Source organism: Salvelinus alpinus, chromosome 6 (assembly GCF_045679555.1).
Source record: "Salvelinus alpinus chromosome 6, SLU_Salpinus.1, whole genome shotgun sequence".
In the NCBI taxonomy this organism is placed as follows: Eukaryota; Metazoa; Chordata; class Actinopteri; order Salmoniformes; family Salmonidae; genus Salvelinus; species Salvelinus alpinus.
This window is the reverse complement of record NC_092091.1, coordinates 22,394,678-22,412,252: the sequence shown is the minus strand read 5'-3', so window position 1 is coordinate 22,412,252 and position 17,575 is coordinate 22,394,678. Positions and strand designations below refer to the sequence as shown.

General features: G+C 46.1%; 1 protein-coding gene across 6 annotated transcripts in view; it reads left to right on the top strand.

Annotated features, from left to right (window-relative positions):
• LOC139578382 (semaphorin-6B-like) overlaps positions 1 to 17,575 on the top strand; it is a 123,470-nt gene that overhangs the window by 79,407 nt on the left and 26,488 nt on the right. For 4 of the 6 annotated variants that reach the window (XM_071405880.1, XM_071405883.1, XM_071405884.1 and 1 more), the window contains 7 exons: positions 1,221 to 1,311; positions 3,023 to 3,142; positions 3,626 to 3,729; positions 4,784 to 5,001; positions 14,525 to 14,656; positions 15,314 to 15,463; positions 16,299 to 16,478. In XM_071405880.1, the coding sequence (XP_071261981.1) occupies positions 1,221 to 1,311; positions 3,023 to 3,142; positions 3,626 to 3,729; positions 4,784 to 5,001; positions 14,525 to 14,656; positions 15,314 to 15,463; positions 16,299 to 16,478 (995 nt within the window). The remainder of the gene's footprint in view (positions 1 to 1,220; positions 1,312 to 3,022; positions 3,143 to 3,625; positions 3,730 to 4,783; positions 5,002 to 14,524; positions 14,657 to 15,313; positions 15,464 to 16,298; positions 16,479 to 17,575) is intronic. The other 2 variants (XM_071405882.1, XM_071405881.1) reach the window with 2 other exon arrangements.

Here is a 17,575-nt window from a genome sequence, read left to right as displayed (position 1 = left end):
ATCTCTACCTGTCAGCAGTCCAGCCATGCATCAAGCCTAATGATTGGTGCATTGTTAATAAATGGACTATTCCTTTTCTCTGGAACCTGGAGCTCGCTAACAAACAGGATTAAGCATGTTGCTTACTCACAAATTTACAACTTGTTTTCTGTCATTTCTTTCGTACCTAAGGCAGAGAGAGAGAGAGAGGCTAGATATCAGTAGCTATTGCACCACACTTAAACTGTGGAGCTTGTTTTTGTAGAGAGGCATAGACGGATGGTCATAGTGCAGAGCTGAGGGCTGGGAGAGGGTCAGCTGGAACCAAGGAGGAGGTTCTTATGATGTGTCTGGCTGGTTCGTTTCTTTGCCTCTGGTGAAACCCAGGCAGGCAAGTAGAAGGAAATGCTAAGTGGTTGCACTGCTCATGTACCTGGAGTTGCTCCCCCCCCCCCCGGTCATACACTCTGTCCTTGAAGAGCATACCTCGGAGCTACTTATCTACCTGCTCCGTTTGACAGCCACATCCAGACTCTTCCAATCAGACTAACGAGTTGAAAAAGCTTGTGAAGGAGGGAGGGAAGAAGGAGATGGGGGATAGGGGCATCCAGTTTAAGTGTCAAAGGCTTTCAGAGAAGTGTTATGTTCAGTCTGTCATACCAGCACACTGACTCCCTCCTTTATACCTGGCCCATTATCTCTGGCTGTTAATGAGCAGTGGAACCTGTGTAGGGCTGACGGCCTCAGGGCTTCTCCTGGGACTAGTTAGCACACCTAGGGTTTATTTATAGCTGGTTTTAATGACAACCACAGCATTTCATTTATTTAATTCATTTTCAATCGGTGTTGGCGTCTGTGTTACTTTGATTTCGCCTGTGGTTGTTTAGCTGCATGCATTTCAAAAGGTTGTGTTTGTGTGTATTTGTGCCTGTGAGGGGGTGTATTTGTTCCTGTTGTTGTTGTTGTCTTCAGTATTTGCACGATTGCAGAGGGATAATAATAATGCTGTGAATATGTTATAATATCTACTAATTGCCATAATCTGTCGGCATGTATGTCAAATCAAATAACATTTTATTTGTAACATGCGCCGAGTACAATGGGTGCTTGATTACTAGTCCTTCCCAACTTCCCAACTATGCAGAGTTAAAAAATATGTTTACTGTATGTGAAGGTAAACTTCACTCTTTGTTTCCCAGCAACACTATATAGTGAACTGTGTGTGTGTGGGTGTGTTTCAGGGAGACACACTGGAGATGGTGGGAGAGACGGTCAGTGGCATGGCCCGCTGCCCCTATGACCCTAAACACGCCAACGTGGCTCTGTTCGCCGGTGAGGAGAAAACACTATCATTGCTTTAAATACCTCATTGTGTAGCAGGTTCCCATCATCACGTCAACAATGGCAGTGGCTGAAACAATAGGAAGCCTTTATTGCACGTTACTGGGCAGTAGAAATAGAGTGAATTTGTCCACTCTGCACCACTGGTGTCACGTCGGTATAAATGGTCGGGAGACAGGCGCAGGAATGCGTAATAGGGGTTTTTATTTACCCAAATTACAGCGTGCCATGTATAGGCACGGGGACCAAGACCAAACAAACACGATACAAAACACAGGGTTGAGACCCAAACAAAAGAGTGAGGAGTACCTCGAATAAATACACAATCGCACAATGATTATCACACGGGATGAGACCCGTAATCTTCTGCACAATACAAGCGGCACTAATGCCAAAACAACACAGCAAAGGTACTCACACGACCAACGGACATTGGAACAATAATCGACAGGACAATGGTGAACAAAGGGCACACTTATACAATTACTAATCAAATGGGAATAGGGACCCGGTGTGCGTAATGACAGTTCCGGAGGGATCCGTGACAACTGGTATTATCTCAAATCAAATCAAATCAAATACAATAGTCACATGCGCCGAATACAACAGTTGTAGACCTAACAGTGAAATGCTTACTTATGAGCTCCTAACTAACAATGCAGTTTAATAAAAAAAAATATATGAATAAGAATAAGAAATAAAAGTAACAAGTAATTAAAGAGCAGCAGTAAAATAACAATAGCGAGACTATATACAGGGGGGTACCGGTACAGAGTCAATATGCGGGGGAACCGGTTAGTGTAGGTAATATGTACATATACTGTATGTACATGTTATTAAGTGACTATGCATAGATGATAACAACAGAGAGTAGCAGCGGTGTAAAAGGGGGGGGAAATGGAAATAGTCTGGGTAGCCATTTGATTAGATGTTCAGGAGTCTTATGGCTTGGGGGTAGAAGCTGTTAAGAAGCCTCTTGGACCTACACTTGGCACTCCGGTACCGCTTGCCATGCGGTAGCAGAGAGAACAGTCTATGACTAGGGTGGCTGGAGTCTTTGACAATTTTTGAGCCTTCCTCTGACACCACCAGGTATAGAGGTCCTGGATGGTAGGAAGCTTGGCCCTAGTGATGTACTGGGCCATACCCACTACCCTCTGTAGTGCCTTGCGGTCAAAGGCCGAACAGTTGCCATACCAGGCAGTGATGCAACCAGTCAGGATGCTCTCGATGGTGCAGCTGTAGAACCTTTTGAGGATCTGAGGACCCATGCCAAATCTTTTCAGTCTCTTGAGGGAGAATAGGTTTTGTCATGCCCTCTTCACGACTGTCTTGGTGTGCTTGGACCATGTTAGTTTGTTGGTGATGTGGACGCCAAGGGACTTGAAGCTCTCAACCTGGTCCACTACACCTCTTTTTCCTGTAGTCCACAATCATCTCCTTTGTCTTGATCACGTTGAGGGAGAGGTTGTTGTTCTGGCACCACACGGCCAGGTCTCTGACCTCCACCCTATAGGCTGTCTCGTCATTGTCTGTGGTGTGTTGTCATCTAATTATACATTGTTCATTGGTCAACAGTCATATGCATTGATTAGTGTACTGTACTGTCATTATATAAACTATTCTCTGCAATTTCTTTATAGGTTGAGCTGTAACTGTCTCGATTTCCCATTCTCACTGATCTGGTGTGTGTTTTTGCCAGAGGGGAATCTGTTTACGGCCACTGTGACGGACTTCCTGGCGATAGATGCAGTGATCTACCGTAGCCTGGGGGACAGTCCTGCACTCCGCACTGTCAAACATGACTCAAAATGGTTCAGAGGTACGCCCCTCGGTTAAAAATGTTTATTTGTGTGTATTTCTTTGTGTATGTGTGCAATTGTGTGTGTGCGTGCATGCGTGTGTCTGTGTGCGTGTGTGTGTGCGTATTTATTTGTATTTGTGTGTATTGTCTCTGTTGTTGTTGTTTAAAGGCGATGTGTTTATGTCCACATCACTTAGTATCAGGATCAATATCTGGATGAGATTCACTACATCCCTGCTGAGGTCAGAGGAGCCAGGGCTCTAGTCTGCTCTGTGCCTGTGGGCTATGCCTGATGGGGTTCAGTAGGCATGACACAAGAATGTGTTGAAACTGACAACGAAAATGAGCCACCTCCCTGACACCTCTATTTCCATCCATGTTCTCTAATTTGGTGCATACTAAACACAACCCTGGTGTTTGTGGCTGGGATTTAGGGAGGCATCCGATAGCTCTTACGGTAGCTATTGCTGTGTAACACGGCCCTCTCCCCTCCTTTTCCAGAGCCCTACTTTGTCAGTTCAGTGGAATGGGGTCCTCACATCTACTTCTTCTTCAGAGAGATGGCCGTGGAGTTTAACTACCTGGAGAAGGTACGAGACAAACTGGTAAAGCTTTGGACACGCCCCTGTGTGCCGTGTGTCTGCCTGCCTGGATGTTCCATCTCATGTAATTATTCAAATGTCAATACCAGCCTAGTGCTTCTGATGACCTTTTTCCATTTATCTGTGTATCTGGGTTTCTGTGTATCTGTGTTCCTGTGTATCTGTGCTGTTGCATATCTAATATAATAACAGTGGGCTATGCGAACAACGTTGCGTCTGAATTAGACAGGGGAAAAGCGTTTTCATAACAGCTCCAAATGGCATCAGTCATATCAGATTTGGGATACGTGCTCATGAAAAAATAGGACAGTATCTAATAAATTAGCTATTCACATTTGGTGGAAATGTGCTGGAGCAGGCATTTTGTGCTGCATGTTTATAGGGCTCCCAGTAAGTGGAGACTTACACTGTACCACAGTTGTGTGTGGGTTGAGATTGTTCAAAGAACCCATTTGAAATGCACTGACATATCCTGGAATAATACATATTAATTTACCATTTTAAAACAATGATCTGTCAAATGTGGTCGTACGCATTGCAAATACTTTTTTTTTATCACCCAAGAGCTAAAAAGGGTTTCATGTTCGTTTTGGAAGAATGTTTATTGTGGTATAAAACTGATTATTAACTGGGTGGTACGAGCCCTGAATGCTGATTGGCTGACAACCGTGGTATATCTAACCGTATACCACGGGTATGGCAAAACAGTTATTTTTACTACTCTAATTACGTTGGTAACCAGCTTATATTAGCAATAAGGCACCTCGGAGGTTTGTGATATATGGCCAATATACCATGGCTAAGGGCTGTATCCAGGCATACCGCTTTGCGTCGTGTGGAAGAACAGCCCTTAACCGTGGTATATTGGCCATATACCACACCCCCTCGGGCCTTATTGCTTAAATATATATTCATGGGCTCATTAATCAACCACTAAATATAATGTGTGAAATATGTGTGCTTTAAACTGTCCCAACGTGGAAAACTGATATGTAGTTTGGTGCGAGGTAATTGACTGTTCTGTCTGTTCCACGTGCTTGCGTGCATGTGTGTTCAGGTACAGGTGTCTCGGGTGGCGCGGGTGTGTAAGGCGGACCTGGGGGGCTCTCAGAGGGTGTTAGAGAAGCAGTGGACGTCGTTCCTGAAGGCCAGACTGAACTGCTCTGTCCCTGGAGACTCCCACTTCTACTTCAACCTGCTCCATTCCACCAGCCCTGTCATCAGGATGCACGGCAGGGACATCATCCTGGGAGTCTTCTCCACCCCCGCTAACAGGTACACACAGACACACACAGACACAGACAGACAGACAGACAGACAGACAGACAGACAGACAGACAGACAGACAGACAGACAGACAGACAGACAGACAGACAGACAGACAGACAGACAGACAGACAAAGAGACAGGCAAACAGACACAGACAGACAGACAGACAGACGGACAGACTGACTGATAGACAGGGAAGTCCCTGAAAAGAGGGCGATGGTTGGGGTTTATGGGGAAGATACAGTTCTGGATTAGGCACATTTATTTGCTGCAAGCATTTGCTTTTAGAGAGGCAAAACGTTCTGTTAAATGATTGGAGTGATGAAATGGAAGAAAAGGGTTGTTATTTTGAAGAGATTGGAGTGATGAAAGAGAAGGAACGAGGGATGCTGCTTGGTAATAGAAGGATTAGATGAGGCTGAAGATGTTTGCAGAGAAAGCATAATAAACAGACTGAACAATGCAAGGGAAGAGAGGAAAGGTCCCCTGAGCTGCATTGTGTGCATGTGTCTTATATACTGTATATAATGCAGAAGCATTGGGCTATCACCTGAGAGATAGTGTGTGTACTGTGTATACAGAGCAGACTCTAATAGGGAATCGATGCAGGTCTCCCATGCAGAGGAGCCAGCAGAATGTATATCAGCAGAGGAGCCAGCAGGATGTATATCCGCAGAGGAGCCAGCAGGATGTATATCAGCAGAGGAGCCAGCAGGATGTATATCAGCAGAGGAGCCCGCAGGATGTATATCAGCAGATGAGTCAGCAGGATGTATATCAGCAGAGGAGCCAACAGGATGTATATCAGCAGAGGAGCCAGCAGGATGTATATCAGCAGAGGAGCCAGCAGGATGTATATCAGCAGAGGAGCCAGCAGGATGTATATCAACAGAGGAGTCAGCAGAATGTATATCAGCAGAGGAGTCAGCAGGATGTATATCATCAGCAGAGGAGCCAGCAGGATGTATATCAGCAGCAGAGGAGCCAGCAGGATGTATATCAGCAGAGGAGTCAGCAGGATGTATATCAGCAGCATAGGAGCCAGCAGGATGTATATCAGCAGAGGAGCCAGCAGGGTGTATATCAGCAGAGGAGCCAGCCGGATGTATATCAGCAGAGGAGTCAGCAGGATGTATATCAGCAGAGGAGCCAGCAGGATGTATATCAGCAGAGGAGTCAGCAGGATGTATATCAGCAGAGGAGCCAGCAGGATGTACATCAGCAGAGGAGCCAGCAGGATGTATATCAGCAGAGGAGTCAGCAGGATGTATATCAGCAGAGGAGCCAGCAGGATGTATATCAGCAGAGGAGCCAGCATGATGTATATCAGCAGAGGAGTCAGCAGGATGTATATCAGCAGCAGAGGAGCCAGCAGGATGTATATCAGCAGAGTAGCCAGCGGGATGTATATCAGCAGAGGAGCCAGCAGGATGTATATCAGCAGAGGAGCCAGCAGGATGTATATCAGCAGCAAAGGAGCCAGCAGGATGTATATCAGCAGAGGAGTCAGCAGGATGTATATCAGCAGAGGAGCCAGCAGGATGTATATCAGCAGAGGAGCCAGCAGGATGTATATCAGCAGCAGAGGAGCCAGCAGGATGTATATCAGCAGAGGGCTAGCAGGATGTATAGCAGCAGAGGAGCCAGCAGGATGTATATCAGCAGAGGAGCCAGCAGGATGTATATCAGCAGCAGAGGAGCCAGCAGGATGTATATCAGCAGAGGAGCCAGCAGGATGTATAGCAGCAGAGGAGCCAGCAGGATGTATAGCAGCAGAGGAGCCAGCAGGATGTATATCAGCAGAGGAGTCAGAAGGATGTATATCAGCAGAGGAGCCAGCAGGATGTATATCAGCAGAGGAGCCAGCAGGATGTATATCAGCAGAGGAGCCAGCAGGATGCATATCAGCAGCAGAGGAGCCAGCAGGATGTATATCAGCAGAGGAGCCAGCAGGATGTATATCAGCAGAGGAGTCAGCAGGATGTATATCAGCAGAGGAGTCATCAGGATGCAGAGGAGGAGTCAGAGGAGTCAGCAGGGCAAATCTCAACTAATGCCAGCTCAAATAACATCCTCTACTCGTAATGGCTGCTGTTGTGGCAGCCAGGAGAGGAAGAGAGGGAGGGGGGAGAGAAGAGAGGGAGGGGAAAGAAGAGAGGGAGAGGGAGAGAAGAGAGAGTGGAGGAAGACACTTTCAAACCCTTTGAAGGACAAGGAAGTCAATAATGGGACACATCTGCAGCTCTCCCGCTCGCCACCCTTTAAGACTTAAAACGGTTTCATCAGCTGCATCTTATCTTTTGGCCGGAGGGCTGGGAGAGGGATGGGAGCGGTGTGCCTGCAGAGAGAGATGGATGGTTTACACAGGGCCAACAATGACTCCCAGATAACATTGTGACCAGCATGTCAGGGAGAGGCCCAGCTGAACACACACTAACACACACTACCCGCCTGGGAACCGCTCCACAGCTATGCTCCATTATAAACAGCTGGAGGCAGAGAGAGAGTGACAGAGAGAGAGAAAGGGGAATGTTTTAGAGAGAGAGGAGGAAGAGAGACAGAGAGGGGTACGCCATAAACCTTCCCAACCACGTGTGGTCCTCTGCACCATACTTTTAAAAGCCTTACCAGACAAATTGCGTGTTTTGGGAACAGCAGGGAAGAGGATTTGGTCAATCTGGAGTGGCCATTTTGAGATACTCTATCATCTCCCGCGTGTGCACATGTGCTAACAGTGTGGGAATAGTGGAGAAAGAGCTCTGGTTTAAGAGTTTCCCACCAGCTTCCCTTGATGTTTGCTTGTTATTCTTCAGGTTGTCATACCTACAAACCCACAATAGAGTTTACAGCCCCATGAAACAGCCTGCAGCTGCTCAGGCCTCTATCTCCAATCCTGGTCTATGATGTCAGCATTAGCTAGCCTAGCAACACAAACGCCAAATCCTCCTGGGTTTCCAGTTCTTCAGCGTGTCCACTTCTCCTGCCCCTGGTCCTTTCTGTCTGAGTGGATTAAAGAGAGGCTTGGGTTTCTTCTGAGCACCTGATCCTCCTCACAGCACATGTCAACCTAACCCCCTGGAACTGCAGGAGGTCAGGGAGCTAGAGGAGCAGGGGAGGCTATGAGAGGAGGATATGAGAGCGCCTCCGAGCCTGCAGGTGAAAGGGAGGGGTGCTTTTTATAGCAGCAGGATAGAGAGACACTTTAAGAAGATACTGTAACATGGAGGTGAGACAAGTCCAGCTAGGCTACGCTTTATGCTATCCTGGGGCTAGGAATAGGTTTCGTTGTACTAGATTTGGCCTGACCAGATGGTGCCTGGTTCTCGGCTGGAGAAGTTCCCTCAGGGGAAGTGTAGGGCTCTCTGGGGACCCAGCCTCAGAGGAGCCATCAAGAAGACACAGTGTCAGAAGGAGTTGGGAGGTTGACAGGGGAGCTGGGAGGCTGTGACACCAGGGAGACAGGGTGGGAGTCACACCGGGATACGTCCACCGGGCCCTGGGTTGAGGCAGGAGGAGAATACACACTGGGGCCTTACCAGGTGATGAGGAAGCAGATGGGAGAAGTAAAGGAAGAGAAAGCAGACAGACATGACAGAAATGACAAAGAGTTTGATTGTGTGCAGAGAGTGGAGAAAGAGATGGGGAGAGAGGTGGAAAGAGAGATTAAGCCCCAGGTGGAGAGAGAAGAGAGAGCGAAGCCGTACCAAAACATCCTCTCACCTCACCTTGAGCCCTAGACTGAAGAACTCCTTCCTACCCACTAGCCTCCATCAGCCGTCATGCTGTCACTGGAGCTGGAGCTTGGCTATAGAGAGCTGTCAGTCTGCTGGTTAAACTGTGAGGACGTGGTCTGACACAAAGTCTGACCACTCCAACAGCCTCCTACAGCACAGAGCTCAGCCTGTACTGCCTGTCAGTCAACCACCAGCTCCACACAGACAGAAATAGAATAAGCATAGTATGAACAGAGAGATCATTTGCATTACCTTTTTATTGGCACAATAAAACCAAACTAATGTCATGTCATGAGCAAAGATTTGAGCAAATGAGCAATGAGAGAATGAGAGAATGAGAAAGAGATCAGAAGAGAAGAGAAACAGAGGATGAAAGAGCAGAGATGAGGGAGGGAGAGGGGATGAGAGAGAACAATAAAGAAATAAAACGGAGAGAGAAGAACAGGTAGAAGAAGAGGAAGAGGACGAGTACAGAATACAGAGAGATAGAACTGGAGGCAGGGTAGGCTGTCAGACAGGCAGGGAGCCTCACAGAGCCACTGACCTGCAGAGAGAACAGACATGGGCAGAGAGAAGAGAGAGTGGAGGCCACGCTGTGACCAGTGTACCGCTGGCAGCAGTGTCACATGCCAACATCTGGTGCCTCCTGTGAGAGGCCTGTAGTCAGCCTGAAGCTCTGCTACAGCACACTGGCATGGGGCGCATTCATATTCTCCATACAATGTATGAATAGCAAGCGAGTGGGAGAGAGGTTGACCTGGTCAAATGCTGTATGAGGTTAGCATGGCACCTTGCTGGAAAAAGCCTATGCTTACTCAGAAGAGGTAAAACTCTGACAGCTTACTCAGAGAATCCCTGGAATTCTCTCTACTGGCAGGCCAAGGTGCACAGGGCAGCGCAGAGAGAGACCATATAAGTTCCTCTGTCGGTGTGTGTCACTACTTGACCCTAACACTGGAGTGATGGAGTGTTGGTGTGAGTAGCAAGGTCTCACTCCTTTTCTCTCTACTGTTTTCAAGCTTGCTCTCTCTCTCTCTCTCTCTCTCTCTCTCTCTCTCTCTCTCTCTCTCTCTCTCTCTCTCTCTCTCTCTCTCTCTCTCTCTCTCTCTCTCTCTCTCTCTCTCTCTCTCTCTCTCTCTCTCTCTCTCTCTCTGCGGTGCTCTCTCCCTATCTCTCTTTATCTTCCTTTCTGCACCTCTGTAGCTCTCTCTCTTATTCTCTCTCACCCTCACCATCTCTCTATTTCACCCCCTCTCTCAGGACATAGTGTCAGAGCTGGGAAAGGGAGAAGGGAGTGGGTGTGAGGTAGCCGGCAGGCACTGAGTCACTCTTTCAGGTTTACTTTGTGCTGTACAAGAGAAGTACTAAGTCACTCTACAGACTCACGCGTCGTCTTACCAGAATCAGGAGGTTTCAAAATGAAGAGAAGGACCCTGAGAAGGAGACAAGAGAGAAAGAGAGATGCTCGTATTCAGCCCCTGTTGTCCTGACACGTCACTCTCTCTCTCTCTCTCTCTCTCTCTCAATTCAATTCAAGGGGCTTTATTGGCATGGGAAACATGTGTTAACATTGCCAAAGCAAGTGAGGTAGATATTATACAAAAGTGAAATAAACAATACAAATTAACAGTAAACATTACACATACAGAAGTTTCAAAACAATAAAGACATTACAAATGTTATATTATATATATACAGTGTTGTAACAATGTACAAATGGTTAAAGCACACAAGTTAAAATAAATAAGCATAAATATGGGTTGTATTTACAATGGTGTTTGTTCTTCACTATTTGCCCTTTTCTTGTGGCAACAGGTCACAAATCTTGCTGCTGTGATGGCACACTGTGGAATTTCTCCCAGTAGATATGGGAGTTTATCAAAATTGGATTTGTTTTCAAATTCTTTGTGGATCTGTGTAATCTGAGGGAAATATGTCTCTCTAATATGGTCATACATTGGGCAGGAGGTTAGGAAGTGCAGCTCAGTTTCCACCTCATTTTGTGGGCAGTGTGCACATAGCCTGTCTTCTCTTGAGAGCCATGTCTGCCTACGGCGGCCTTTCTCAATAGCAAGGCTATGCTCACTGAGTCTGTACATAGTCAAAGCTTTCCTTAAGTTTGGGTCAGTCACAGTGGTCAGGTATTCTGCCACTGTGTACTCTCTGTTTAGGGCCAAATAGCATTCTAGTTTGCTCTGTTTTTTTGTTAATTCTTTCCAATGTGTCAAGTAACTATCTTTTTGTTTTCTCATGATTTGGTTGGGTCTAATTGTGTTGCTGTCCTGGGGCTCTGTGGGGTGCGTTTGTGTTTGTGAACAGAGCCCCAGGACCCGCTTGCTTAGGGGACTCTTCTCCAGGTTCATCTCTCTGTAGGTGATGGCTTTGTTATGGAAGGTTTGGGAATCGCTTCCTTTTAGGTGGTTGTAGAATTTAACGGCTCTTTTCTGGATTTTGATAATTAGTGGGTATCGGCCTAATTCTGCTCTGCATGCATTATTTGGTGTTCTACGTTGTACACGGAGGATCTTTTTGCAGAATTCTGCATGCAGAGTCTCAATTTGGTGTTTGTCCCATTTTGTGAAATCTTGGTTGGTGAGCGGACCCCAGACCTCACAACCATAAAGGGCAATGGGCTCTATGACTGATTCAAGTATTTTTAGCCAGATCCTAATTGGTATGTTGAAATTTATGTTCCTTTTGATGGCATAGAAGGCCCTTCTTGCCTTGTCTCTCAGATCGTTCACAGCTTTGTGGAAGTTACCTGTGGTGCTGATGTTTAGGCCGAGGTATGTATAGTTTTTTGTGTGCTCTAGGGCAACGGTGTCTAGATGGAATTTGTGGTCCTGGTGACTGGACCTTTTTTGGAACACCATTATTTTGGTCTTACTGAGATTTACTGTCAGGGCCCAGGTCTGACAGAATCTGTGCAGAAGATCTAGGTGCTGCTGTAGGCCCTCCTTGGTTGGTGACAGAAGCACCAGATCATCAGCAAACAGTAGACATTTGACTTCGGATTCTAGTAGGGGGAGACCGGGTGCTGCAGACTGTTCTAGTGCCCGCGCCAATTCGTTGATATATATGTTGAAGAGGGTGGGGCTTAAGCTGCATCCCTGTCTCACCCCACGACCCTGTGTGAAGAAATGTGTGTGTTTTTTGCCAATTTTAACCGCACACTTGTTGTTTGTGTACATGGATTTTATAATGTCGTATGTTTTACCCCCAACACCACTTTCCATCAATTTGTATAGCAGACCCTCATGCCAAATTGAGTCGAAGGCTTTTTTGAAATCAACAAAGCATGAGAAGACTTTGCCTTTGTTTTGGTTTGTTTGGTTGTCAATTAGGGTGTGTAGGGTGAATACATGGTCTGTTGTACGGTAATTTGGTAAAAAGCCAATTTGACATTTGCTCAGTACATTGTTTTCATTGAGGAAATGTACGAGTCTGCTGTTAATGATAATGCAGAGGATTTTCCCAAGGTTACTGTTGACGCATATTCCACGGTAGTTATTGGGGTCAAATTTGTCTCCACTTTTGTGGATTGGGGTGATCAGTCCTTGGTTCCAAATATTGGGGAAGATGCCAGAGCTAAGGACGATGTTAAAGAGTTTTAGTATAGCCAATTGGAATTTGTTGTCTGTATATTTGATCATTTCATTAAGGATACCATCAACACCACAGGCCTTTTTGGGTTGGAGGGTTTTTATTTTGTCCTGTAACTCATTCAAGGTAATTGGAGAATCCAGTGGGTTCTGGTAGTCTTTAATAGTTGATTCTAGGATTTGTATTTGATCATGTATATGTTTTTGCTCTTTATTCTTTGTTATAGAGCCAAAAAGATTGGAGAAGTGGTTTACCCATACATCTCCATTTTGGATAGATAATTCTTCGTGTTGTTGTTTGTTTAGTGTTTTCCAATTTTCCCAGAATTGGTTAGAGTCTATGGAGTCTTCAATTACATTGAGCTGATTTCTGACGTGCTGTTCCTTCTTTTTCCGTAGTGTATTTCTGTATTGTTTTAGTGATTCACCATAGTGAAGGCGTAGACTCAGGTTTTCCGGGTCTCTATGTTTTTGGTTGGACAGGTTTCTCAATTTATTTCTTAGATTTTTGCATTCTTTATCAAACCATTTGTCATTGTTGTTCATTTTCTTCGGTTTTCTATTTGAGATTTTTAGATTTGATAGGGAAGCTGAGAGGTCAAATATACTGTTAAGATTTTCTACTGCCAAGTTTACACCTTCACTATTGCAGTGGAACATTTTACCCAGGAAGTTGTCTAAAAGGGATTGAATTTGCTGTTGCCTAATTGTTTTTTGGTAGGTTTCCAAACTGCATTCCTTCCATCTATAGCATTTCTTAATGTTACTCAGTTCCTTTGGCTTTGATGCCTCATGATTGAGTATTGCTCTGTTCAAGTAGACTGTGATTTTGCTGTGGTCTGATAGGGGTGTCAGTGGGCTGACTGTGAACGCTCTGAGAGACTCTGGGTTGAGGTCAGTGATAAAGTAGTCTACAGTGCTACTGCCAAGAGATGAGCTATAGGTGAACCTACCATAGGAGTCCCCTCGAAGCCTACCATTGACTATGTACATACCCAGCGTGCGACAGAGCTGCAGGAGTTGTGACCCGTTTTTGTTGGTTATGTTGTCATAGTTGTGCCTAGGGGGGCATATGGGGGAGGGAATGCTGTCACCTGCAGGCAGGCAGGAGTTGTGACCCGTTTTTGTTGGTTATGTTGTCATAGTTGTGCCTAGGGGGGCATATGGGGGAGGGAATGCTGTCACCTGCAGGCAGGTGTTTGTCCCCCTGTGTTGGGGTGTTTCTCTCTCTCTCTCTCTCTCTCTCTCTCTCTCTCTCTCTCTCTCTCTCTCTCTCTCTCTCTCTCTATCTCCCTCCCTCTCTCTCTCTATCTCTCTCTCTCTCTCTCCCTCTCTCTATCTCCCTCCCTCTCTCTCTCTCTATCTCTCTCTCTCTCTGTCTCTCCCTCTCTCTCTCTCTCTCTCTCCACTAACTACTACAGTCTAGTCCACAGTAACAGCACTGTAGTGTTTGGTTCAGTCAATTGTGGGGACTTTTTTTCAGAGCAGATGTTCCATTCTGGGTCAGTGAGTTCAAGAGGAGTTTAGCAGCAGCCAAGTTGTGTAGGCATTTTATTGGTACATGTCTTATGGACTCTATAGTATTGTCTTCAGAGTGTTTCCTCTTTCCTTAACTACTCATTTCCTGTAGGCCTATATTCACGGATTCTAATACAAAACGTAGACTGTGTATACAAAACATGAAGAACTCTTTCCATGACATAGACTGACCAGGGGAATCCAGGTGAAAGCTATGATCCCTTATTTATGTAACTTGTTAAATCCACTTCCATCTGTGTAGATGAAGGAGAGAAGCCAGGTTAAAGAATGATCTTTAAGCCTTGAGACAATTGAGACATGGATTGTATGTGTCCCGTTCAGAGGGTGAATGGGCAAGACAAAAGTGTTAAGTGTCTTTTAACAGGGTATGGTAGTAGGTGCCAGGCGCATCGGTTTGAGCGAGACCTTGTAGAGTCCATGCCCCGAAGAATTAAGGTGGTTCTGAGGGCCAAAGGGGGGGGGGGGGGGGGGGTTGCAACTCAATATTAGGAAGGTGTTCCTAATGTTTGGTATACTCAGTGTACATTTCACATACCAACTTCAATGTCATACAGGACATAATCTTTATTGTCCATTTCTGTTTCATCCAGTTCTATCTATTTAACTATCTATCTACCCCTACCTTATCCATTGTATCTGGTTCTCTCTCTGTAGTATCCCTGGTTCAGCAGTGTGTGCCTTCGACATGGAGCAGCTGGCTGGGGTGTTTGATGGAAGATTCAAGGAGCAAAAGTCACCTGAGTCTATATGGACCCCTGTTCCTGATGAGCTCATTCCCAAACCAAGGTACTGTATCACATAACATAGAGCATTGATCTACTGTATGAGTCTAGTCGTATAATACTATGTTAGCTGACTTATAGATTATAGCTCCTTTCTCACAGTTCAACATTGGTAATGTGAGCTTGTGCCTAAGTACTATGGTACTTTCACCAGCAGCATACCACCCTGCATCCCACTGCTGCCTTGCTTCTGAAGCTCAGCAGGGTTGGTCCCTGGATGGGAGACCAGATGCTGCTGGAAGTGGTGTTGGAGGGCCAGTAGGAGGCACTCTTTCCTCTGGTTGAAAAAAATATATCCCAATGCCCCAAGGCAGTGATTGGGGATATTGCGTAGGGGGCCGTCTTTCAGATGGGAAGTTAAACGGGTGTCCTGACTCTCTGTGGTCACTAAAGATCCCATGGCACTTATTGTAAGAGTAGGGGTGGTAACCCTGGTGTCCTGGCTAAATTCCCAATCTGGCCCCTCATACCATCATGGCCACTTAATCATCCCCGCCTTCCAATTGGCTCATTCATCCCCCCTCCTCTCCCGTGTAACTATTCCCCAGGTTGTTGCTGTAAATGAGAATGTAAATGAGAATGTGTTCCCAGTCAACTTACCTGGTCAAATAAATCAATAGAAATATTGGTCAGCCTGTGCTAAGCCCTGTTCCCTCCACAGGCCAGGAGGCTGTGCCATCCAGGGCTCCAGGTTCAACTCATCCAATGGTTTCCCTGATGAGATGTTGAACTTTGTGAAGACCCACCCCTTGATGGATGAGGCTGTGCCCTCACTGGGACAGAGCCCCTGGATTGTCAGGACCATGGTCAGGTGAGGCTCCACTGTTCTCATCACAGACACCAGATAAGACTCACACACACAAACATACTGTTCTGTTGCCCTGAGATATGGCTGTAGACTTCTATGGTGTCTTACCATGTCTCAGGGCAAACTGTGTTGAGGGCTTGCTAACAAACTAAAACATGGACCCATGCACCCAGACATAATTTGCATGAACACACAGGCATTAGTCTGTGGACTGGTGCTCCTTCTGTTTATGGCAGTCACTCGATCCGCTCACTGTGAGGGTTTTCTGCAGGAGGCAAGCAGCTGGGATGCATCAAACCCCACTGGCCACCAGCCGAGCCCGAGCAGGGAGGAGAAAATGAGTGTGACAAGTTGTATGTGGACTATTAAATACCCAGTGGTACATTAACTCATACACACAGGACTCATGTACTTCAACTGCGGTGCTATTGTCTCAAGACAAGTCCATTCATCTGAATGATATTAATGAGTGCTCTTGGTAATTAGTTCTGTATGTAAATGAGATGAATATTTTACTGTGTGAATCTCATTTAGTTGGTCTGGAGTGTCAATGCAGTATGAGTAGACAGTGAGAGGCATGCAGGTAGGCCCTATTCCAAATTGAGCCCTAGACACTACCCTAAGTAACTTCATGTACGATTTGATAGGATCATTTAAGCCTAATTAAAATTGTAATAGCAGCTGCACTATGCCGTTAGACAGACTAGGTGGAATTAACACCATATTGCTTACTCCAATCCTCTCAGGTCCACACTAGGGGTCAACATGGGATTGGATAGACTGTCTTTATCTCATTGGAATGACTGTCTTTATCTCCCCACTATATCTGCCTGTCCAGGTACCAGCTGAATAAGATGGTGATGGACACAGAGGCTGGCCCCTACCGGAACCGAACGGTGCTCTTCCTGGGCTCCAGCCGGGGGACCATCCTCAAGTTCCTGATCGTCCCCAACTGGGACAACACTGTGTCCAGCAGCAATGTCTTCCTGGAGGAGCTGGAGGGCTTCAACCCTGACAAGTAAGGGTTAACAGGTTATTGTGCGCCCTGATCTAGTTGCAGGTAGCCTAGTGGTTAGGTAGCCTAGTGGTTGCAGGTAGCCTAGAGTGTTGGGCCAGTAACCAAAAGGTTGCTGGATCAAATCTCTGAGCTGACAAGGTAAAAATCTGTCATCCTGAACTAGGCAGTTAACCCACTGTTCCCTGGTAGGCTGTCATTGTAAATAATATTTTTTTTCTTAACTGACTTGCCTAATTAAATAATGAATGTAAAATCTCTTCTCTGCTTCAACTGAGGGGGAGATGGGGCTCATTTTACTATAGCGGAGCAGCACAAACTTACCCGGCAGGTGAAAGGAGGTTCCAAGCGTAACTTCGCTACCCTTCAAAACAATGCATTCATTTAGGTGTCAGCGCAATGTTCCATTACACAAACAACTTACATGGGGCGCAGAGGAGTCAGATCACAGGAACAATTAGTTACGGCTGCAGCAGTAGCGGCAGTGGTGCCGGTGTATGAGTGTGTTTGGAAGTGATTTGCTGTGCGGTGACGGTTGCGTGACTGTGAGCCTGGTATAGGGGTGTATGACAGGGCTGGCAGTCCCCCTCATAGCAGGGAGCCAGCTAATCAGTAGACAGGTAATGGAGAAATCAGATCAGCATTCTCCCAGCCTGCCCTTCCTTAACCCCAGACCATCTCTCCTAATGGGTCCAGGGTAGATAGACGGGCCACCGCTACCATCACCGGGGCAACGGGAATACAAGACATCACAGAGAGAGATCCACAAAGCCCAAATTGGTTTGTGATTGGCTGCCATAATGAACCAGGATATGACGGGGTGAAAATGGAGAGAATAATGGTCCACACTTTCATTATTCTCGCTACCTGTCTCCATTTGATTCTTTCTTACTTTTACTTGTTGCTTGTTCTCTCTCTCTCTCTCTCTCTCTCTCTCTCTCTCTCTCTCTATCTCTCTCTCTCTCTCTCTCTCTCTCTATTTCTCTCTCCGTCTCTCTCTCTCGCCCTGTCCGTCAGTCTGGTTTCTCACATAGTGGATGTTTGTTGTGAGGTATGACTCACAGCTTGGCCGTACCGTACTGTAATAATAATAATAATAA